At 45.0% G+C, this 24,167-nt stretch overlaps 1 protein-coding gene across 2 annotated transcripts in view; it reads left to right on the forward strand.

The window, feature by feature from the left end:
* The window catches only part of OLFM3 (olfactomedin 3), a 675,349-nt gene extending 662,932 nt beyond the window's left edge, over positions 1-12,417 (forward strand). For both annotated transcript variants that reach the window (XM_086954320.1, XM_086954316.1), the window contains exon 6: positions 10,885-12,417. In XM_086954320.1, coding sequence (XP_086810446.1) covers positions 10,885-11,562 — 678 coding nt within the window. In that variant the 3' untranslated portion in view covers positions 11,563-12,417. The remainder of the gene's footprint in view (positions 1-10,884) is intronic.
* Positions 12,418-24,167: the final 11,750 nt, after the last annotated feature.

Below are 24,167 nucleotides of genomic sequence, written 5' to 3' on the forward strand. Positions count from 1 at the left end.
GTTGGACTGTTCCCATGAGGAACAGGGTCAAGACTGATTTGCATATGGACATGTCAGAACTGGGGGGGCGTGGTGAGCAAAATAACGATGGATTAAACCCAGATCTGTGACTCGGGGGAATGTTTTGCCAATGTGCAACATTCCGTCCATCACCTTGTGTGTTTTGCTGTTCGCCCTATGTGTGAATGGTATTCCCAGACGTGGGTCCCGTGCTCACTGCGCCACTGGAGTCAAGCTCTCCTGGCTGATGCCGGCTGATAGCCAGAAACCAGTCCTAGGATGCTTGATTCCGGTCCAGGGAAGACATGGCTTGGCAGATCAGGCTGGACTGTTCCCATGAGGCACAGGGTCAAGACTGATTTGCATATGGCCATGTCTGAACCGGGGTGGCTTGGTGAGCAAAATAACGATGGATTGAACCCAGATCTGTGACTGGGGGGTAATGTTTTGCCAATGTGAAACATTCCGTCCATCACCTTGTGTGTTTTGCTGTTTGCCTTTGTGGGAAGGGTATGCCCAGACATGGGTCCAGTTCTCACTACGCCACTGGAGTCAAGCTATCCTGGCTGATGACGGCTGATAGCCAGAAACCAGTCCTAGGATGCTTGATTACGGTCCAGGGAAGACATGTCTTGGCAGTTCGGGTTGGACTGTTTCCATGAGGAACAGGGTCAAGACTGATTTGCATATGGACATGTCAGAACTGGGGTGGCGTGGTGAGCAAAATAACGATGGATTAAACCCAGATCTGTGACTCGGGGGGAATGTTTTGCCAATGTGCAACATTCCGTCCATCACCTTGTGTGTTTTGCTGTTCGCCCTATGTGTGAATGGTATTCCCAGACGTGGGTCCCGTGCTCACTACGCCACTGGAGTCAAGCTCTCCTGGCTGATGCCGGCTGATAGCCAGAAACCAGTCCTAGGATGCTTGATTCCGGTCCAGGGAAGACATGGCTTGGCAGTTCGGGTTGGACTGTTCCCATGAGGAACAGGGTCAAGACTGATTTGCATATGGACATGTCAGAACTGGGGTGGCGTGGTGAGCAAAATAAAGATGGATTAAACCCAGATATGTGACTCGGGGGGAATGTTTCGCCAATGTGCAACATTCCGTCCATCACCTTGTGTGTTTTGCTGTTCGCCCTATGTGTGAATGGTATTCCCAGACGTGGGTCCCGTGCTCACTACGCCACTGGAGTCAAGCTCTCCTGGCTGATGCCGGCTGATAGCCAGAAACCAGTCCTAGGATGCTTGATTCCGGTCCAGGGAAGACATGGCTTGGCAGATCGGGCTGTACTGTTCCCATGAGGCACAGGCTCAAGACTGATTTGCATATGGCCATGTCTGAACCGGGGTGGCTTGGTGAGCAAAATAACGATGGATTAAACCCAGATCTGTGACTGGGGGGTAATGTTTTGCCAATGTGCAACATTCTGTCCATCACCTTGCGTGTTTTGCTGTTCGCCCTTTGTGGGAAGGGTATGCCCAGACTTGGGTCCCGTTCTCACTACGCCACTGGAGTCAAGCTATCCTGGCTGATGACGGCTGATAGCCAGAAACCAGTCCTAGGATGCTTGATTCCGGTCCAGGGAAGACATGTCTTGGCAGTTCGTGTTGGACTGTTCCCATGAGGAACAGGGTCAAGACTGATTTGCATATGGACATGTCAGAACAGGGGTGGCGTGGTGAGCAAAATAACGATGGATTAAACCCAGATCTGTGACTCGGGGGGAATGTTTTGCCAATGTGCAACATTCCGTCTATCACCTTGTGTGTTTTGCTGTTCGCCCTATGTGTGAATGGTATTCCCAGACGTGGGTCCCGTGCTCACTGCGCCACTGGAGTCAAGCTCTCCTGGCTGATGCCGGCTGATACCCAGAAACCAGTCCTAGGATGCTTGATTCCGGTCCAGGGAAGACATGGCTTGGCAGATCACGCTGGACTGTTCCCATGAGGCACAGGGTCAAGACTGATTTGCATATGGCCATGTCTGAACCGGGGTGGCTTGGTGAGCAAAATAACGATGGATTAAACCCAGATCTGTGACTGGGGGGTAATGTTTTGCCAATGTGCAACATTCTGTCCATCACCTTGTGTGTTTTGCTGTTCGCCCTTTGTGGGAAGGGTATGCCCAGACATAGGTCCCATTCTCACTACGCCACTGGAGTCAAGCTATCCTGGCTGATGACGGCTGATAGCCAGAAACCAGTCCTAGGATGCTTGATTCCTGTCCAGGGAAGACATGGCTTGGCAGTTCGGGTTGGACTGTTCCCATGAGGAACAGGGTCAAGACTGATTTGCATATGGACATGTCAGAACTGGGGTGGCGTGGTGAGCAAAATAACGATGGATTAAACCCAGATCTGTGACTCGGGGGAATGTTTTGCCAATGTGCAACATTCCGTCCATCACCTTGTGTGTTTTGCTGTTCGCCCTATGTGTGAATGGTATTCCCAGACGTGGGTCCCGTGCTCACTGCGCCACTGGAGTCAAGCTCTCCTGGCTGATGCCGGCTGATAGCCAGAAACCAGTCCTAGGATGCTTGATTCCGGTCCAGGGAAGACATGGCTTGGCAGATCAGGCTGGACTGTTCCCATGAGGCACAGGGTCATGACTGATTCGCATATGGCCATGTCTGAACCGGGGTGGCTTGGTGAGCAAAATAACGATGGATTAAACCCAGATCTGTGACTGGGGGGTAATGTTTTGCCAATGTGCAACATTCTGTCCATCACCTTGTATTTTTTGCTGTTCGCCCTTTGTGGGAAGGGTATGCCCAGACATGGGTCCCATTCTCACTACGCCACTGGAGTCAAGCTATCGTGGCTGATGACGGCTGATAGCCAGAAACCAGTCCTAGGATGCTTGATTCCGGACCAGGGAAGACATGGCTTGGCAGTTCGGGTTGGACTGTTCCCATGAGGAACAGGGTCAAGACTGATTTGCATATGGACATGTCAGAACTGGGGTGGCGTGGTGAGCAAAATAACGATGGATTAAACCCAGATCTGTGACTCGGGGGGAATGTTTTGCCAATGTGCAACATTCCGTCCATCACCTTGTGTGTTTTGCTGTTCGCCCTATGTGTGAATGGTATTCCCAGACGTGGGTCCCGTGCTCACTACGCCACTGGAGTCAAGCTCTCCTGGCTGATGCCGGCTGATAGCCAGAAACCAGTCCTAGGATGCTTGATTCCGGTCCAGGGAACACATGGCTTGGCAGATCGGGCTGGACTGTTCCCATGAGGCATAGGGTCAAGACTGACTGGCATATGGCCATGTCTGAACCGGGGTGGCTTGGTGAGCAAATAACGATGGATTAAACCCAGATCTGTGACTGGGGGGTAATGTTTTGCCAATGTGCAACATTCTGTCCATCACCTTGCGTGTTTTGCTGTTTGCCCTTTGTGAGAAGGGTTTGCCCAGACATGGGTCCCGTTCTCACTACGCCACTGGAGTCAAGCTATCCTGGCTGATGACGGCTGATAGCCAGAAACCAGTCCTAGGATGCTTGATTCCGGTCCAGGGAAGACATGGCTTGGCACTTCGGGTTGGACTGTTCCCATGAGGAACAGGGTCAAGACTGATTTGCATATGGACATGTCAGAACTGGGGTGGCGTGGTGAGCAAAATAACGATGGATTAAACCCAGATCTGTGACTCGGGGGGAATGTTTTGCCAATGTGCAACATTCCGTCCATCACCTTGTGTGTTTTGTTGTTCGGCCTTGTGTGAATGGTATTCCCAGACGTGGGTCCCGTGCTCACTACGCCACTGGAGTCAAGCTCTTCTGGCTGATGCCGGATGATAGCCAGAAACCAGTCCTAGGATGCTTGATTCCGGTCCAGGGAAGACATTGCTTGGCAGATCGGGCTGGACTGTTCCCATGAGGCACAGGGTCAAGACTGATTACATATGGCCATGTCTGAACTGGGATGGCATGGTAAGCAAAATAACGATGGACTAAACCCAGATCTGTGACTGGGTGTGAATTAAGCAAGTGCTAAATGAATACAGTTAGCATAAGTAGTAACATTTATAATTCAGCAAAATAAACGAGTGGCTCTCATTAAAATAACGATACAACGACTTACTATAAATGATTAATAAAATGCACACATTTGATACAGTTAAGCATATGTTGAGTATATATGTTACAGGTGAAAGGGATGGGCACTAAGTTATACTGCTCCAGTGGTAAGCCTAGAGTACTAGGAGAATACGTCATAGAAAAACTTTTGTACATCTGGCTCACAGTATGTTGTCCTTCGCAATATACATACCCTAACAACATTCCTCAGTAAAAGGGTAAAACTAAATGGCGCAGAATAGAATTAAGGAACCACAAGCTATGGCCCTATCTTAAACATCAATGTTCCCCATGTCAACCAAGTCACGATCCTCAAGGAAAATCCTTACAGCACCAAACAGGCAGCTTTACGCAAAAGCTAGGTTTTTATATTTTTATACTAAGCAAATATTTTTCTAAGGTAACTCATGCTCTTCCAACAATATCCAGTACATGTATTTATTAATTAATTTACTTAATTCCATTTGTTAAGTACACAAATCATCTCCGAAGGGATCTCTTGGCACCTTTGCAGTCTAGGAGCAGACTGTAAGTGAGAGATTACTGATATGTTATGTTAATTGGAATTTATTGAGCGAGTGGCTACTCCCAGGCGTACTGAGGGAATAGCCATCTTTTAAAGAGTTTGCTCTAATGGATAAAGGTAGCCGATTCTAGTGATGAAAAGGAACAGCTTCCGAACCTAGTCATTCTATTATATTTGGGGCATAGAAGCAATAGATCACTCGATCTAAGCTGATGTGCCGGGATATATGGCCGCAATTTCTGCCTAAGTGAACCTTTCCCAAGCAGGGTTTTACATACCAGGAAGCGAAGTTTGAAGAGGGCACACTGTTTAATCGGGAGCCAGTAAAAGGACTGGCAAGAGGGCACCAACGAGGAGCGTAGGGAAGATTAAGGATCAGGCGAGCAGCTGAGTTCTACACCAACTGGAATTCTGGCCAGGAGGCCTTCATTGCTACCCACCAGAAGGGTATTGCTGTAGTCCAGGTGGCTCATTATCAGTGCTTGTACCAGAGTCTTCCGGGCAGGGAAAAAGTCCATTGAAAGACCTTTTTAAGGGTTCGCATGGGACCAAAATAGGTTCTAGTGACTGTGTTGACATGCTCACTCATAGTGAGCTTGTGGTCCATCAATATTTGTAGCTTCCTTGCATATTTGTTGGGAATAGGTGGAGGGGCCAGCTCCCATGGCCACCAGTTGGCTGACCAGGCTGCAGGTGCCTTTCCGAACAGAAGGATCTCTGTTTTGGGCATGTTCAGTTGAAGACAGTTGTTGGACATCCATGTGACTACTGTCACTAGGCAAGTTTTAAATCTCGCTTTGGTCAAAATATGGTCATGGTCGATAGTGATGATCAGTTGTGTGTCATCGGCGTAGGAATTGGTTTCAAAGCCATATGATTTTATGAGTTGTGCCGGGAGGGCAAATATACATTAAAAAGAATAGGGTTCAAGATTGAGCCCTGTGGTACCCGCTTACCTAGAATTGAGTGTGCCAATATTTGCTCGCCCAACTGGACCAAGTGTGTACGTTCTGACAAGAAGTTATTCAGTCATTCGAGGGCTTTACCTCTGATACTAAACTCCCAAAGTCCTTGTCCTAAGATATGATGGGAGATTGTATTGAATGTGGCTGAAAGGACTAGAAGTACCATCATGGCTGAAGATCCCTGTTCTAGTGCCAGTTTAATAGTGTCTGTGACTTCCACTAGTGCAGCCTCCATGCTATGTGAGGCACAAAAGCCTGAGTGGAAGGGGTCCAGTAAATGGTTAGATTCCAGGTATGGTACTAGTTAGGCATTTACTGAGGACTCTAGAATTTGGAGACAAAAGAAAGTAGGGAGATAGGTCTGTAGATTTCCAAATTGTGTGGGTCTGTTTTAAGAATGGGCTTAACATACACTGTCTTACATTTACGAGGTATACTGGCCTGCTGTAGGGAGAGGTTACTTTGGTCTGTAATGGGAGTGCACAGAATAGGGGATAAAGTAGGAATCATATGGGGAGGTGCTGGGTCTGCGGGGTACCCAGCTTTTATGGCATTTATTCGGGCTTGAGCTTGATCCTCTGTCATCAGACTAAAGGTTTTCCAATGTGGAGGAGTAAGGTACTTCTTGAGGTTTCTGCGGTTAATTTAGTCTTTGAAGTGGGCCGCAAGGTTGTCGAAGTTAGATTGTGATACCAGTGTTGTGTGAATGCCACTTTTGGGGTTTGTGAATTATTTAAGAATTATAAACAACTCCTTGTAAGAGTTTTTTGCAGAGTTAATTCTCTCTGCTATGTGAGTACTTCTGGCCAAATTGCAGTGTTTGAGATTTGTTCTCAGGGCAACTTTATAAGCAAGTTTGCCCTTATTGGTTTAATCTTTTCTCCATATGTGTTCTAGTCTCCTTACTGTGGGTTTCTCCTTCATTGATGATTCAGAATACCTGGGAGTGGGGGGTTTTCTCCTCATGGTTTAGCTTTTCTTAGCGGCACAATGAAGTCCAAGGAATTTATGAGTGAGGCTTCAAAGGCAGTCAGGGCCAGATTAATATCTTTGTGGCCAGTGATGGAGGGAGGAATAAAGACCGGGAGAAGAGCAGAAGGTACCACCTTCCTCCAATATCTTATGAGCTTGGTTCCATGGCTGCAAATATTGTTATGATACTTGATATTTATGTAAAAGTTAATAGAGAAGCGGTCGGTCCATATCTTCTCAGTGGGAGTATCTACTGCTAAGTTCATGGCATCAGTGAAGATTAGATCTAATGTATGCCCCCCTCTATGGGTAGGGCCGAATTCCCATTGATGGAAACCGAGAGACCACATATATGCTAATAGCTGCGTAGTGTCTGTATCCATTTGGTTGTCTATGTGATAGTTGAAGTCTCCTAACAGCAGAAAGTTATCTGCTGCTAGGATATGGGGTGCTAGATGTTCGATCACCTTGATACTGAAATTGTTTGCCTTCCGAAGGGCGATAAGCAGAGGCTCCCTTCCAGGTTATGCTAGTTGGAGCTTTTAGTTGAAAGATTAACATAGACACTGTAGGTGAAGAACAGGAGGCCAAGGTGTCTCTTTTTAGAGGGGTTTTGTCTGCGCTTAGCCAATAACTGACTATTCAATGTCTGTCCTCAGAGTGAACAACAATAATCTTTTAGCAGTTCCATTTATCTTGCACTTTTCACTGGAAACATGTTATTTCTATCCATATCATAGTAGTTGAGGGTTACAACTGTCATCCTTAGGGTGGGGTAACCCCAAACATTTTGCCTTCCTGTTCCATTTTTGCTGATTTTGTTTTTCCTGGCCTTAGAACTCAGCACACCATACCGTAGCTAACCAGTGCTACAGTGCATGTGCAATGTTCATGTTGCTTGTAATTCAAAGTAAAGTGCCTTTAAATGTTCTCAGGGCCTTCAAATTAAATGCTACCAGTAGGTCTGCAGCACTGATTGTGCCATCCACTTAAGTAGCCTTTAAACATGTCTTAGGCCTGCCATTGCAGCCTGTGTGCACAGTTTTAAATGGCCATGTGAAACTGGAAAACTACACCTTTTGCCAGGCCCAAACCTTGGCTTTTTACACATATAAGTCACCCCTAAGGTAGGCCCTGAAAGGCCTGTGGGCAGGGTGCAGTGTAATTAAAAGGTGGGATATGTGCTTTTAAGTTGCATATGTCTTGATAGCAAAAAAATCTTAAATTCATTGTTTACTATTGCAAAGCCTAGCTCTTCCACAGAATAACATTGGAGTTACCTTATTACATTTGATAAGCTGTCATATCCAAATAGGGTAGGGAACCACTTCATGTTTGTTGTCTTTGAAATTGTAATGAAAAATCCTAACTAAGTTAAGTCAGATTTGTAATTACAATTTTAAAATTTGCAGTTTTAGAAAGTTTTCATTTAGTGCCTGTAGCCTGTACCTAGGTCAAATGGCTGGATGTAATTTCCAGTTGGGCATTATGTATTCCTACTAGACAGTCACTCATAATAGGGTGCTTAGGTCTTCCAGGGTGGGCCTCACTGGCAAGATGGGAGGGAGGAGCTAGGCACAGCTCCACTTACATGTGAATATGTGGTACCCTGCCTCCACACAAAGAGTAGCATACCCCCTATAGTTAGTCTGGAGCCAGGACATGAAGGGCAGAATGCCTGGGGACTTCAAAGGGAAACATCTAGAAGCTTCTCCCCACTTAAAAGGCAGAACTGAGAATAAATACTGCACCTCAGACACCAATAATTCAGTACACTTCTGGACCTGTTGATACTCTGCCAAAAGAAAGGACTGCTGTGCTGCTGAAGGACTTCCACTTTGCTGGACTGCTGCCCTGCTGGACTACTAGCTTGCTGGACTGCTACCTTGATTTGCTGATTTGCTGCCTGCGGCTCTCTTGCTTGGGTGAGAAGTACTGAACCTGCATCCCTTGAACCTAGACCCCACAGTGATCCTAGGTCTATTAGGCTGGCCTCCTGACTTAAGCCTTAGGGACAGAAGGTTCAAACAACCTTGACCAACATCTGTGAATCTACCCTGCCAAGTGATGCCACCCCAGATCCAGCAGAACAAATGAATCTCCTCTGCTGCATGGTGCAATCCCAAACACAACAGATGCAGCGCCACTGCTGTGTGGATCTTGACTGGTGCAGAGACCTGCATTGCATTGCAGCCCATTGCCACATCAGAATCATTACTGCGCAATGCATCTTGGTGCAGGCCCTTGCATCCCTCTTTGATTGAAGCCTTGACAGCAGATTCCGCATCGCCGCCTCATAACTCCTTAAAAACAACGTGTCACCCAGACTGCGCGATGCATCCTCGACTCTTCTTCACAGCCAACACCTCGTTGATGGGATCTTTGATGACAACACATCAGGACCTCGCACCGCAACCCCTCCTCATCTCTTTGAATATTCAATACATCTTCAACGAAGATCCTTACAACACTCTGCAAACAGGGATTTAAGGTACTCTGTACAGCAGGCCTAACTGGGTCCCTCTCACTGGCCTGTGCTCCATCGCTGTCAGCCTGAACTGGTGACTTTGTCCCAGTCTGGCGCTACCAGATACCCTCCGTTGGCAATGTATGCCTTTTGGCACTATTTTTTTTTTTATAAATCTCTGACATTGAATATCTCCGGTTCCACTGATAGGATGTTTGTCCTTTTGGTCTTGTTTTATTTATTAAAAAATACTATATGTTTCTAAATCTGTTGTAGGATCCTTTTTTGGTGCATTTTCAGAATGTTACTGTTTGCTGTGTTGCACAAGTACTTTACACATTGCTTCTGACTTAAGCTTCACAACTCAGTGCCAAGCTACACAACGGGTTAAGCAGAGGCTAGTTTAGGGTTTACTTGTGACTTCACCCTGAAAAGAAATTAATTGCTGCTTGAGAAGAATTTCACCCCCTCAACCAGTAACACAATTTCCTACACTCAGATTGGAAATTGATTTCCTAAAGTGAACATTCTTACTTCATTGGTTTGAGCCTGAAACCATCAGCAGATTAGCAGCTTATTTTTGAACACCAATGAACACCAATGATCCAATAAAAACCCAAGAGTATCCCTGCTTCACTCCAAGAAGTTAGGAGTTAAAGGTATTACTATAATAAGTCACACCTGCCCATAGCAAAAGGTATATAGACCTTCACACTCTTCATGGCCGAACGTTTGCACTATGTACCTTTAGGAATCACATCAATTATAAGGGCCATACTCACAAGAATTATGCTGTGATATACTCTCAAATTACTCCTGGTGTACTCCTGGATTCTTCCTGACTTAATTCTGAAATCCAGGAGTAAGACAGTAATATTTCAGGTGTACTCCTGCATTACTCTTGGAAATTAAGAGTAAGTTAGAGGTGCTACTAGTGTAAGTCTAAACTATTTATAGAAGTATATTGTTGAATTGAGTTAAATTTGTTGACCACATTGGTGTGCCCAAATACTGTGAGAGAAGTGATGGCAGTAAATCGGCTCACTTTTCTTTCAGGCTATTCGACTACTAGAGGTGCCTGTCTGAGACAGGGAGTTGAGCAGTTGGCACACAGAATATGTAAGAACAACAAGGGCCTACAGCAAAAAGGTTTTGCTGTGGGTAGGTGTCATAAGTGGTGGTTTGCTCCTGAGTTTCTGGAATAAGGTATCAGTACTCCTGGCTTACTCCTAGCTCACTCTTGGAGATAGCCACCACACGTGTAAGTCACAGCAACATTTTTGTGAACTGGGGCCAGTTTGTGGGGCATTGCCAAACAACACTTTGGCCTCTCCCCACTCTTGAAAAGGTTGGGTATTTGCTTCTGTCATGTTCAGGATGTAAGAGGAAGGGAACTTAAATTCGCAAAAGAAAATGTATGATTGCACAAAGGTGATGGCATTGCAGCAATCCTAATTGCACATTAGTGTAAATATGGCATTATCAACGCTGATACACAGACTAATGTGTGAATTCACAAACGTTTTTATGAATTACCAATAGGTGTAAATCTGATCCCATGTCAGGGTGTAATTCCTAGGGACACTGATACCTTATTTTACTGTTTGAACCAGGCTACATTGGTACTGTTCTCAAAGTTATAGTGTGATTTACTATTATAACACTACTACTTTCCTGCTGGGGTTCAGTAGTAAGAGAGGAATACTGCAAGACAAAGTAATTTCTACTCACAGCAAAGTATTTTTTTAATAACCTTTTAGCTGTGTTTCATTAGTTTTGTAAAATATGTTTATAATTTAACATATCTGATGTATGCATTCTATAGAGCCCTACTGATCTATATTATGTTGCCTTCTGTTTCCTAGGTATGGTACATGGACAGCTATACCAACAATAAAATTGTTCGTGAATACAAATCTATGGCTGACTTTGTCAGTGGGGCTGAGTCAAGGACATACAATTTGCCTTTCAAGTGGGCTGGGACCAATCACGTTGTCTACAATGGCTCTCTTTATTTCAACAAGTATCAAAGCAACATCATTAGCAAATACAACTTTGAAACGGGGCGCGTGCTAGCTCAGCGTAGTCTTGAGAACGCTGGGTTCCACAATGTGTACCCTTACACGTGGGGTGGGTTCTCAGACATTGATCTAATGGCTGATGAAATTGGCCTCTGGGCCGTCTACGCTACTAACCAGAATGCAGGCAACATCGTCATCAGTCAGTTGAAGCCAGACACCCTGGAAGTAACAAAGAGCTGGACCACAGGCTACCCAAAAAGAAGTGCCGGAGAATCCTTCATGATCTGTGGCACTTTATACGTCACCAATTCACATTTAACGGGAGCCAAGGTATATTACTCGTACTCAACAAAATCTTCAACATATGAATACACAGACATTCCCTTTCATAACCAATATTTCCATATATCCATGCTTGACTACAACGCAAGAGACCGCGCCCTTTATGCCTGGAACAATGGTCATCAAGTCATGTTCAATATTACACTTTTTCACATTATTAAGACTGATGATGACGCATAAGACGCCTTTTCTCGTTCAAGAAAATCAGTTACTCCCAAAAAACTCGATTGCATCTTGTGGTTTTGTTTTATGGCACATTCGGAATTTTTTCTGATCTATTTGTCAGAAATAAGAATTTTTTACAAGGTTTTCCTAATTGAAATGGATCTATCAGCCAGAGCATTTTAGGATCACAACCACATCACTAGTCTTTGACCTCCATGGACTGCCACAATCGTATCAAGAGAAAAATAACTGGCCCGAAAAAGAGACATATGACCTGCCTTATTTTACAATCTGATTTACCAAGTTCTAATGCATGAATGTCTTTTTTAGCCTTTTGTCAGTCTTTTGAAGAATCAGATTGCAGTTATTTAGCCTTTTGTGCTTCATATGTATTCATTTTCTAAAGAAAAAAAGACTTTGACATGTTGAGTTCAATGAGATGTATCTATATCCTACACATTGCATACTTCTAAAGCACTATTATATAAAGGGAAACAGTACAACATGTTTCTAATTCTCTAGCCCACATGTTTATCAATAATATGTATTTCTATCATTGTAATCACCAGTGCTGAATTGTATCGCTTCACTTTTGTGAAAGTAAACCAAGTACTATTTTTTATAAAATATATCAGAGATTAAATATCACTCATGTTTGGGATTGGCTTTTAAAGTGGGTTTATATCATGAGTGGGACAGTACTGTATCACGATTACTTGCAGGATATTCTGAAAAAAATACAGTAAACAGTGAGAAGGTGTAAAAAAATAAAATTAATAGTAACTTTTTTAAGCTAATCACGTCATCTGATTGTTATTATTTATGTGTTTCTTACTTATTATATAATAAATGAATGACTCTTGACCAGTGGATGGCAGTGTACGCTCAGAAGGATGTTCATGGAAAGCCAATCCAAAGACAGGGGCATATTATCAAGCGGCAGCGATAATTATCACTGGCCACCATCAGCATGAAAATGTTTATCGCCGGCTATCGCTGATAATTATCGCCATGCTAGCACTGTATTAACAACGCATAGCGCAATAGCGATAATTATTCCAGCGATAGCAATGTTTTCCATTGAAAACTGTGAAAACCTTGCTGATACAACCCTGTGGTCGTATCAGCATAATCCACCCCCAATGGTAAGTATACCTAAGTCATCATTTTAGCAGACCTTTGTTTTTGGCGAAAACTGCAGCTAAAATGCGTGGGCATCCTTGTAAATATCGTAATGTGCACATCAGCGGTACTTTACAAGCAGTACTGCCCAGTGACACCCACTTTGCCTCTCATTAGAGATGCAAAGCGAAGCGTCAGAAATACGGGTGCTAACATGCGCTAATGCATGTTAGCATCCCCATGTAGATAGGGCGATATTATCTCCACCTTTTTGGCTTTTGGAGCCAAAAAAAGCGGAGACAAGGCCCGTGTTAATATGCCCCAAAGTGTGTTGAGCTTGGACATTGCTTTTGACAAAATTTCATGATAGCAGAAGGGACACTTTGTATTGTATGTTTAACCTCTAATGAAATCATAGGACTGACATCTTGTTCCAGGCTGAGCCTCTCAACAGCTTCCATTTTGTCGTTTACGCTAAGGGGATGGCAGGGAGTAGAAACCACAGAGCATAAACAACACTATTCAAACCTTGAGGATTTCTGGTTTCTGCTCCCAGGACCGTGTTCATCACTAACATCAGGGTCAGCTATGACAGTATGGGAGCTAGTTAACAGAAAGTAAAGTGTAGCAACTGCTGCCTCTGGTTACCCTTCACTGATGTTTGCTGCATTGAAGGATATTCAGTACAGCTCAAAGAAAGCACAGACTAACATTGCTCGATGTTTCTGAGCTGTACTTTCTGATAAGGAATCATTAACCCAGACAAATATCAGGTTAAAAGAGTTCACTCTATTCACTGAGGGGGCACAAAACAGGTGGTCATCCCTGCGCTGCACCAGCAAAGCCCACTGCTATACAATCCCAGGAAGACACACAAAATGTATGGCACCCAGATGGTGGTGCATATATTAACACACCACTTCTGGGACCTCTTTAGAGGGGTGCAAGCAAGGCTGCAGAGACCCTCTAGTAACGACCCTGGAGAGTATCACAGCAGACCATAGGACTGATCATAAAAATATTTCCAAAACCTAAGAAAACCATGGATTCCACATATTTTCCCAATTTACACAACTGACACAGTTTGCGATTCTTTGTAATGGATGTAAGGCACAATCTGGGGGGACTGCAAACATGATTCAGCCACACTCCTATTGATTTAGCTTCCGGACTACTGCAGTTGAGGGAATTTTTGCTTATTCTCCAAATTCAGGCAGGAATACATATATATATATATATATATATATATATATATATATATATATATATATATACTAGCAGCCCGCCCCGGGGCAGAAGGGGGCTGGGGGCAGCATTTTAAGGCTCTGTGCACTCCCGCCCACACCGATATTGCCCAGACCGCATCCCTCCCGCCTGCCGCCTCGCCACCCGCCCCGACATTGCCCAACCCGCCTCCCGCCTCCCGCCCCGACATTGCCCAGCCCACCTCCCCCCTCCAGCCCGCCTCGCACCTCGATCCTCCCGCCCACCGCCCGCCTCCCACCTCCAGCCTGCCTTTGCCTTACCTGAGCCACCCGCAACGGACTTCACCGCCACTCCTCGCCGCTCTTTGCCTTACCTGAGCTGCCCACTCTAGACTCCACCACCACTCCTCGCCGCACGTCACCGCTCCTCCCCCGCATGTCGTCATCACGTCTAGGTCGCGGTCAGCGCTACGGCGCGGCCGGCGCTAGTTTTAGAGAACTACTTTGTTTTGAAATTTAAATTTTTTAATTTACGTTTTTTTTCATTTTATGTCGCCTATGTCCATCTACACACCCTGAGGATTCCAACAATGTTTTGAGTGTGTAGATTGGCGCTGTGGTTTCCGTGTTTACCTTGCCAAAAGGTTTCTGTTCTCTCTTTATACTAGTAGTATAGATATATACAAAGTTGTGTTAAAACAAACATTTTCTATATTTTAACAATGCCCCAGAAATGAGGGTCTAACTTTCATTATGCTGCGGTAATGCACATTGTTTGAACATGATCCAGTAAAGCATTTATTGACCAAGTCGACACATAATGACCCTATAAAACTCATATGTGTCTAATTTCCTCAATGTTATAAAGGTGCACTTCAGCACATATTTGACCAACATATTGAATGCTGCCTCTCTCTGAACTGAGCAGAGGATATAAAGAGTAAGTAGACTGCTACCAGGAGAAAGGAGTACAGGCTTTCTAGGGGCACTGAAAGTGAAAACACACCTGAGTGCTTCCCTGAAAATTAGTACAGTGATCAATATGAGCTAATGTAGTAAAACTGGGACCACTCAGCACAATTAAAATTCCTACTTTTCCAATACCGGTCTTCTCAATTGTATCACATTTCTTAGGTCAACATTGCGTTTTTCCCCCAAAATCTTTCTTTCTTGCAATATTATATTCTCTAACATCTACCTTCCTCCTCTCTTTAAAATCCCCTCAATCTCTCTCCAACAGCTCCATCTTATCTTACTGGATCTCTCTCCTGTTTAAATTGTCTTTCCTTTCCCAAACATCTCGTGCACTCCTTAATTCCGTTAGTGTTCTTTGACCACCTTTCATTGTTCTATTTCTCATTCTCTCAATTGACTCTTTTATCCTTTTGCTTTATTTTTCTGTGGCAGTCCTTAATTTCTGCAATCTCCCACCTCTTTTGACCTAACTGCTATTCCTCAGGTCATATTTCTCTGTCTCCCTAGAGGCAGAATTAAGGAAATAACAAGGCCAAATGTCAGTGATCCCCAAAAGGGGCATGATGAACTTTGGGTGGATCTTATGGTGGTTGGAGTTTAAGGTGGTCCTGTGAGTGACACTTGGACTCTTCGTGTAAATGTTTAAGTGTCTTTTTAAAGTTTCCTTTTAAAGCCTAAAACTCACCTGATGTAGAGGCTCGTAATGTCAGTGCACTGTTGAATGGGATCTATTTCACGAAGATTGAGAAACTTCACACATACATATGGTAAACACAAATTACCTCAGTAGTTGCATCATCCGACTGTTCGATATTGCCATGATTAAAACATGTGAACAACATGTGACACACACATCTGTGTAGTTGACACATTGACTCACTGACCTTCTTTCTGACTGGAATTAGAATCCTTGATCTGCATGGCATGTGTACACTCACAGACACACGCGCGCACACATGCACACACGCACACATACCCAAACCTGTAATAATTGCCTGCCCTCACAGTTCTTTGACTAGGAACAAATCCTGTGACAGATAGATTACAAATACACCTCTGCAGAGAGTATATTAACCCTCTAAGCTATTACAAAAGGACCGGAGGTGGTGACCCACATGCCACATAAAACAATTTAGAGTAGGAATGAATACTAATCCCATGAGCTCTCACTCACATTTTAACCTGCATCATGCAACATGAAGAATGTGTTCATTGTCTCTTAACGTATTTTCTTTCTTTTCCATGTCTTTCGTTCTCTGTGCATTTTTCATTTGGATCTTGAAATGTGTCTCCCTTTTACATTTTTCACCTTTATTGTATTATTGTATTGTATTATTGTTTTGTTCCAATGGTCTAGCTCTACCCCCTTTATATTCCATAATTTGCCTCCTTCCTTTTCTATCTGAATCGTTGCATATTTTTTAACATACTCATTATCATGTTGTTGTCTTATCAATTGCTCTCTGAAGAACTACGATACAATCAGCTTTAGCTCTTATACATACTGTGGAGTATGGGTCACTCATGACTGTATGGCTTTGCTGTCGATTTCAAATGATTTATCTTGAGTCAGTAACTTTTCTCCCTATTCTAATGTTGGTCCCATCAAGGAGATATTCAGCGTTACAATGGTCTGATTAGTTGAGGAAAACAAATGGGTCAATAGCTTAACCCTATCAAATGGCCCAGGGTTTCAGCTCCCGAATGCTGTGGCTCTCTGCATTGCACAGATCCACCTCAATGTTCGGGAAAAGTTTCGGTGGAAAAATTGGAATCAAAATGAGTATGTTAAAACATTTGAAATTACCCAATTTAAGGCCTTATTCCACTGAAAAATAAAATATATATTTCTGCTGTTAAGCGTGTCTAGAAAAATTTAATTTCAACATTTAAAACTGAGTAGCATTTCTAAACACAAGTTCTGGATGTGACCACTAAACACTAATGTAAAAAATGTGGTTGTTAGTTCAGGAGGATGTGAATCCTTCCCATGTAGTAAGTCTAACATCATGTGAGGTCCAACGCTCAAGTTCAATAAATACACCTGCGATTTAGCACAAAGCAGATAGACTTAACTTGAGGAAAAATGTGAAAAGTATTTAGCAACACAAAAACAATTAGGAAAGTCAAAACAAAACAAAATACAAACCCTACAACAGATTTTCAAACATCGACATACATTTTAAAAGGCAAATGACACCAAAATAAATAGAAATTCAATGAGTGGAAATGGTGATATGAATTTGTAATGTTTTAGAGCAAGAAAAACTAAAGAGTCAATTTGAGGTCACTCTTGATGGTTAACCTGGACTTTGGTGAAACTTTGGTCAAGAAACCGTAATGGAGCAGTGCTTGGATACCCAAGCAGATGAAAGTTTTTACCTCCAGACTTAGGTGTATATTCATGAGCCCATTTGCATCAGTCTTACACCATGCAACATGGTGCTTGCAACACGTAACACCATGTTACGTGTGACACAAATGAAAAATTTGATTAATAAAGACCCATGCGGCTACCTAATGTGGTCCTGAGTGGCTTCATAAATCTCAAGTAATGTAACAAAGTGCAAATCACTGCGTTACTCTGCACCAAGGCAGCTTTTTCATGGGTGTTGTGTGTGTCTTGCCATACAACATCAATAGATTTTGATGCATTCCCATATTTCCAATAACTTGTAAATATAGGAATAAGCCAAAAAGATATGCTTCCTCAAAAGAGGAGTAAAAAAGAGAACACATTTTTTTCTCCTGTTTTTTTCTTCTATGTGTGCTGCATTCTTCAGCACACACAGAAAGATGAAATAGCTTTTAGGGATTGTTTTGTGCAGAAATGTGCCCCTTAATGCACAAAAACAATCTTGCCTACAATACAGGCACCCTTGCACTATGGTGCAAGGGTGCTTGCAATAGTGCTAGGCTGCCAAAATGGCCCCAGCACAAGGGAAAAGTGCAGGAATGTGGCACATTTGATAAATACGGTGCATTCCTGTCTTTTCCCAGTGACAAACGGCATTGCAGAAATATTCTAGAAGCTGACAAGCTTGGAGTCATAGTCATTGGATGAGGCACCACAGAAGCTGATGGTTTTGGCGGGAACAGCACCCATCAGGAAAATTTAAATTTTACAGCTTACTAAGTTCTCTCTCTCGAGGTGGTATTTTATGCGTCTTTGCCTGGTTAAGAATTTTAACTTCAGACTTAGGACCTGATTTATATATTGATGGAGAGGGTATTTCATTGCAGTGGTGATAAAGTTCACTCTCAACCAAAGTAGTTGTCTGACCACCAAATTTAATTGCTTGTGGACCTAAAGTTTGGCCACACTTCTCCAATGGCCCTGGGGGTAAAGGTGTCAGAGAAATTGCTAATTGTCTGCCCACCCAATTTAAATGGGTGGACATGTAGTCATTTTCTACTGTTTCTTACCACCGGCTAAAACCTTGAATAGGCAAAAGTAAAATGATTCTATTATTCCACTCACCATGGGGAAAGCCTTCCATGGCGAGCAGAGAATTAATTTTTTTCAGGATTTTCTTTTGAAAAGAAAAAAAGTACACTGTTTGCTGCAGGGCTGTGTCCTTCTGACATAGCCCTGAAACAACAGTAAAATGCATTAACAGGAACCATCATGATGGCTGTTCCAGCCAATGCCTTTATAAATGACCGCCTGCTCGGTGGTCACTTATAAATGAATTAGGTGGGTGGCCTCTCCACCATGGGGATGGAGTCATTTACTCCAACCCCATGTCGAAATGGCAGACATCTACCTAAATATAAATCATACCCATTGTCTCTTTTTTGAAGCTCAAACTGAATGGAGCAAGCCTGAGAGGTCCAGCTAATGATCTTCAGAATCAAAAACATTTGTGACTTTCTGGAGCTGTTTGCCTTTGTTTCTACTAAGGATCTGAGAACTTCAGGGACAGCACTTAGTGATGGGGAGTCAGTCAAGCATAGGTAACCAGAAGGGTCAGTTCCAGGTCCAGCTTCTACTGGTCAGCGGGGAACTCCCAGCCTTTGGCATCCCTGTAGTCATGCAGCAGGTCAGACAACTGACCATTGGAGTCCACTTCTTGGCCATGGGAGCAAGTGGAAGCTGGTCCAGCCAGTCAAGTCCCCACACCAGTCACAGACAACATGCCCAGTCATGTCAAGATATGCTCTGATGAGGAGTGAATGTGGTGCCACGTTTGTAGGATTCACAAGCCAGGGGAGAGTGATGGTTCCTGGACACTCCCTAACCAATAATGAGATGTTCCCAAAGGCAACCCTTCCCACTTTTGAGTGCACCCTATTTGCCTTAGTGCAGCCTACCCCACAGTGCACTATTCTGAGGCAAATCGCAAACGTCCGCATCATTTTATTCTTGGAGGCTTTTGGTGTGCCAGCAAAGAGTATGTTTGGGGAAAAGAGCAGTCCCTTCCTGTGCAACTACACCAAACTGGTTCTGTGACCAGCTCCCCCTCCCACTGGGTTGGTGCTAAGTTGGCTACAGATTACCCAGTCAATAAAGGCGTCCTTTCCCCAGTGTTAGAGCACCTAGACTGTGACCTGGACAGTGGTGCCCTTAGTGTATGAAGGTAGCATCGGTCCACAAAAAATAAAGTGCCCAAGCAAAAAGAGATGCATTCTCACAGTTGACTTGTATTCTTCCATCGCTGCTGTTGCTTGAATTGAGGAGCCTAGTTTATTTCTTGTACTTAAAGCACTCCATGGGTAACCATGTGTCACCTTGACCATTCCCATGTTTTGCTTCACTCTTCACTTTTCTCCCACCCCTAGCTTTCTGTGTTGCTTCACTCAATACTTCTTCCACCAGATTGTCCACAGATTCTTGCAGTGGGCAGCAAGCATGGTTGCAGCATGGATCTAGCCCATGTTCTTAGTATACTTTCTCTCTTCTATCTCCGTTAATCCAATCTACAAACCTAAGCACTTATCAAATCGACTGGTTACCTCATTCTTCTCGGTGTCCTGGAGTTCGGCCTGCGAGGAAGCAGCAGTTCTGCTGTTGCCACCCTCACAACACAGGGCATTATGTGTATGGGGTGTATATGTGCCATCTGGGTACTTTGATTATCAAGCTTTACAATTTTTTCCCCCTTTTCCCCCATTTCCGTTTACCTTCCTTGCTATTTTTATAGCTGAACAATGTTTACTTGTGCAATGATCCTTTGATGAGTCTCCTATGTAATATCTCTGTAGCATTTTTACACTTTTTAATTCACGCACAATGAGTTACTTATATGTTCCAAGAGTGTGGTTGACATTTAGAGCATCCTCATTTACCCATTCCCCCCAACTTTTTCTACTTAGGTGGTGTCACAAATGGAGCTGATACTCTCATAAATATTCCTCGTCTGTAGTACGAGAGAGAAGATGGAACCTAAGCCCTCTTTGGCGAAGTTATGAATTGAGCTTTCCTTTATACCAGTGAATTTTGTTATTTAAGAACTTCCCACTCCAGTGAGTGCAACAGTAGGAAAGTGTTGGTTAGGGGAGGGGTAACAATTTCTATTACCACTCCAATTACTGCAACAGTAAGGAAAGTGTTGGATAGCGGAAAGGTAAAAATTACTATTCCTGGGGGCGTGGCTAGGACGCGAACGGAGTGAGACGCGTCTCTTCAGGTCTTTGCTCTGCCGTGTTCCATAATTGCTGGTGCTCCCTGCCACTATGTCCGCTGACCGGGGCAGGGTGACTGTTGTGTTACAGGGTGTCAGAGGTGATATACTAGCCGGTTCCGAGCGTCTTTGTGGCCCGTGAGTGCTCGAACACTTCGACAGCCTTCGCGAGGATTCCCTTAGCCGCCATTTTGGAAGATGAATTCAGTGGTGGAGAGTCCACTTTCTGCTGTCTGCAGGCTCAGAAGCACAGTGTTGATTGGCTGCGTGGCTGCAACCCCCTAATAGTGCTTGACCCCCGTGGAAGTGACGCTTCTGAAGAGCATGTAGGGGCCACTTGAGTTCCAACATCGCCCGGAAGAGTCGCCTGCTGGCCCGGCCACTCTGCACTGGGAGTGCTGTTGGAGTGAACCAAGTCGACGAAGCACAGCAGCCACAGATGCAGTAGCTCGGTGGAGACTGTGGCGACGAGGAAGACCAGAGTGAGACGCCTTCCCTAGGCACCAGTGTTGACGATTCACTGTGATCCTCCAGCCTGGGGGAGCTCGCCCTGCAGCTCCGGGTCTTCCGGGATCTCGGGTGCTCGCTCGAGGGGCTTCCCTTGTTCCCACTTTGAGGTCGAGATCCTGCCATAGCATCTGCGGACCTGGTGACCGGCCGCGTGGGAGTTGCATATTTGTGCTGAGGCCTGAACCCCGGGGCTTTGTTGACTGCCGGACGAGGCCCGGCCTACACACTCATTGAGACTGCTCCTGGTTTACAGATATGGCCCGCACAACATAGATGCTTGCAGATAATTTGGCCCTGAATCAAGTGCCCAGACACTTCTGCCCAGGTGGCGATGGCTGGCCACGAGGAAGGTGGTGAATGGGAAATAGTGCTTTGCCTACAGGTCCCTGTGGGAAGGAGGAGAGTTCTCTCTCTGCACCAGGGCCCTTCAAAGTGTGGCGGCCTGTTGCCAGTCAGGGGTCCCTCCGGCATGCTGGATGCTATATCGACCTGCAGGAGAGGAGGTGGATTTCCCCCCCAGCTGTTTGGCCCTAATCCCTCCCAGCTGTAGGACACTTTACATATTGCGTGTTGATAAGTGCTGAAAGCCCGAAACCGGTCCTAGGATGCTTGTTTCCAGTCCAGGGAGGACCTGGCTTGGCAGTTCGGGCTGGACTGTTCCCATGGGGCACAGGGTCAAGACTGATTTGCATATGGCTCATATGGCTGGGTTCAAACTGGAATGGCATGGTGAGCAAAAAAACGATGGATTTAGACCCAGATCTCTGTACTGTGGTGAATGTATGACATTGTTCTGCATTCTGTCCATCAATTGTTCTTTTTACATTTGTCACCCCGAGTGGGACAGGTATGCTCAGACGTGAGTCCCGTGCTCCCCATGCCACTGGAATCAAGCTTTCCAGGCTGATGAGGACTGAAAGCCCAAAACCAGCCATAGGATGCTTGTTTCCAGTCCAGGGAGGACCCGACTTGGCAGTACGGGCTGGACTGTTCCGTTGGGGCACAGGGTCAAGACTGGTTTGCACATAGCTGGGTTCACACTGGAATGGCATGGTGAGCAAAACAATGATGGATTTAGGTCAATATCTCTGTACTGGGGTGAATGTATGACATTGTTCTGCATTCTGTCCATCAATTGTTGTTTTTACATTTGTCACCCCGAGTGGGACGGGTATGCTCAGATGTGAGTCCCGTGCTCCCCATGCCACTGCAATCAAGCTTTCCTGGCTGATGAGGACTGAAAGCCTGAAACCAGCAATAGGATGCTTGTTTCCAGTCCAGGGAGGACCCGTCTTGGCAGTTCGGGCTGGTCTGTTCCCCTGGGGCAAAGGGTCAAGACTGATTTGCATATGGCTGGGTTCAAACTGGAATGGTGAGCAAAAAAATTATGGATTTAGACCCAGATCTCTGTACTGGGGTGAATGCATGACATTGTTCTGCATTCTCTCCATCAACTAGTGTTTTTGCATTTGTCACCCTGAGTGGGATAGGTATGCTCAGACGTGAGTCCCGTGCTCTCCATGCCACTGGAATCAAGCTATCCTGGTTGATGAGGGCTGAAAGCCAGAAACCGGTCCTAGGATGCTTGTTTCCTGTCCAGGGAGGACCTGGCTTGGCAGTTCAGGCTGGACTGTTCCCATGGGGCACAGGGTCAAGACTGATTTGCATATGGCTCATATGGCTGGGTTCAAACTGGAATGGGATGGTGAGCAAATAAACGATGGATTTAGGCCCAGATCTCTGTACTGTGGTGAATGTATGACATTGTTCTGCATTCTGTCCATCAATTGTTGTTTTTACATTTGTCAACCTGAGTGGGACGGATATCCTCAGATGTGAGTCCCGTCCTCTCCATGTCACTGGAATTAAGCTATCCTGGCTGATGAGGGCTGAATGTATGACATTGTTCTGCATTCTGTCCATCAACTGTTGTTTTTGCACATGGCGGGTTTGTGGCCCTGGAGAGGGATACCTGCAGAGTGCACATTTGTTCTGACCCTCCCCCTTTGGGCAAAGAGAATAGGAGAAGTCCACTACCTGAAGCGTGCAGAGATGAGGACTGAGTCCGGCCTGCATGCTTGTCCTCTTGACTGTTCCAAATATGTGTGAATGCCCTCCCTTTTACACACCTGCATGGAGGTCTGCGCTGGGGTGATCTCATCGTTCATCTCTTCACTTTGGGGAGCTGTCAAAGACAGACAGTGGCCTGAGAAAGAGCTTCTCTGATGTGGACCACTTGTTCATTGGGAGGCAGCAGGACTCTCCGATTCATATTCTCTCGCTTCTCCGGCTAGGACCCAGATTGCCCTGCACTTTTTCTGGAGTGGATGTTGCACTCCTCCTTTTGGCCTCCACGCTGGCAAACTATTACAAGCTTCTTTGTCAGACCCCACACTGCTTTCGAACCTCTATTAACGGACACTGGACCCTCGCTCCACGCTATCCCGCCGTTTCATCTTCCAAGGCTGACTTCTCTTCATCGCTGGGTCTGCGGTTCTCACTGTATACGCTGTCATGCCTCCTAAAAATAAGGCCAATAAAGATACTGAGCCTGCTACATCCTGTGACAACCCGGTCCCATCTCTCTGATCTAAATCCAACTCTCAGCTTTCGGTGGATTCTAACTCTTCAGCAGCAGCATCTGGGAAGTCCAGCCAGGAAGAGCCAGCCACCCAGGCATTCACGGCTTCTTTTCTGCAAGAAATTAAAGATGAGACCAGATCTCATTGACAAGACTTCAAGGCCGGACTCCAACACATACGTAAAGAGGTCACTGAAATCGGTGCAAGGGTTGACAATCTTGAACGCACTATGGACACCAGGGCAGAAGATCCTGAAAACCTTTGGAAAAGAGTGATGGAAATTGAAGAGCAGAACATCACCCTACAATTCAAACAAGAAGACTTGGAAAATCGCAGTAGGCGAAACAACCACCGTATCAGGGGGGTTTCCTTGGGAGCGGAGGGTAAAGACATTCTGGCTTGCACAGCAGATCTCCTGCAGGTCAATAGGGAGAATGAGGAAGCCTCACAACCCATGCAGGACAAAGCCCACCAGGTCTTCGGGCCGTGCAATTGGCTTGACTCTGTACCAGACATTCTTACTAGACTCCATTACTTTGCAGACAAAGAGGCCATTTTGAAAAAAGTGCAAGGGATCAAGGCTGTTTCATACAATGGCCTCT

Source organism: Lissotriton vulgaris, chromosome 1_1 (assembly GCF_964263255.1).
Source record: "Lissotriton vulgaris chromosome 1_1, aLisVul1.2, whole genome shotgun sequence".
Taxonomy (NCBI): Eukaryota; Metazoa; Chordata; class Amphibia; order Caudata; family Salamandridae; genus Lissotriton; species Lissotriton vulgaris.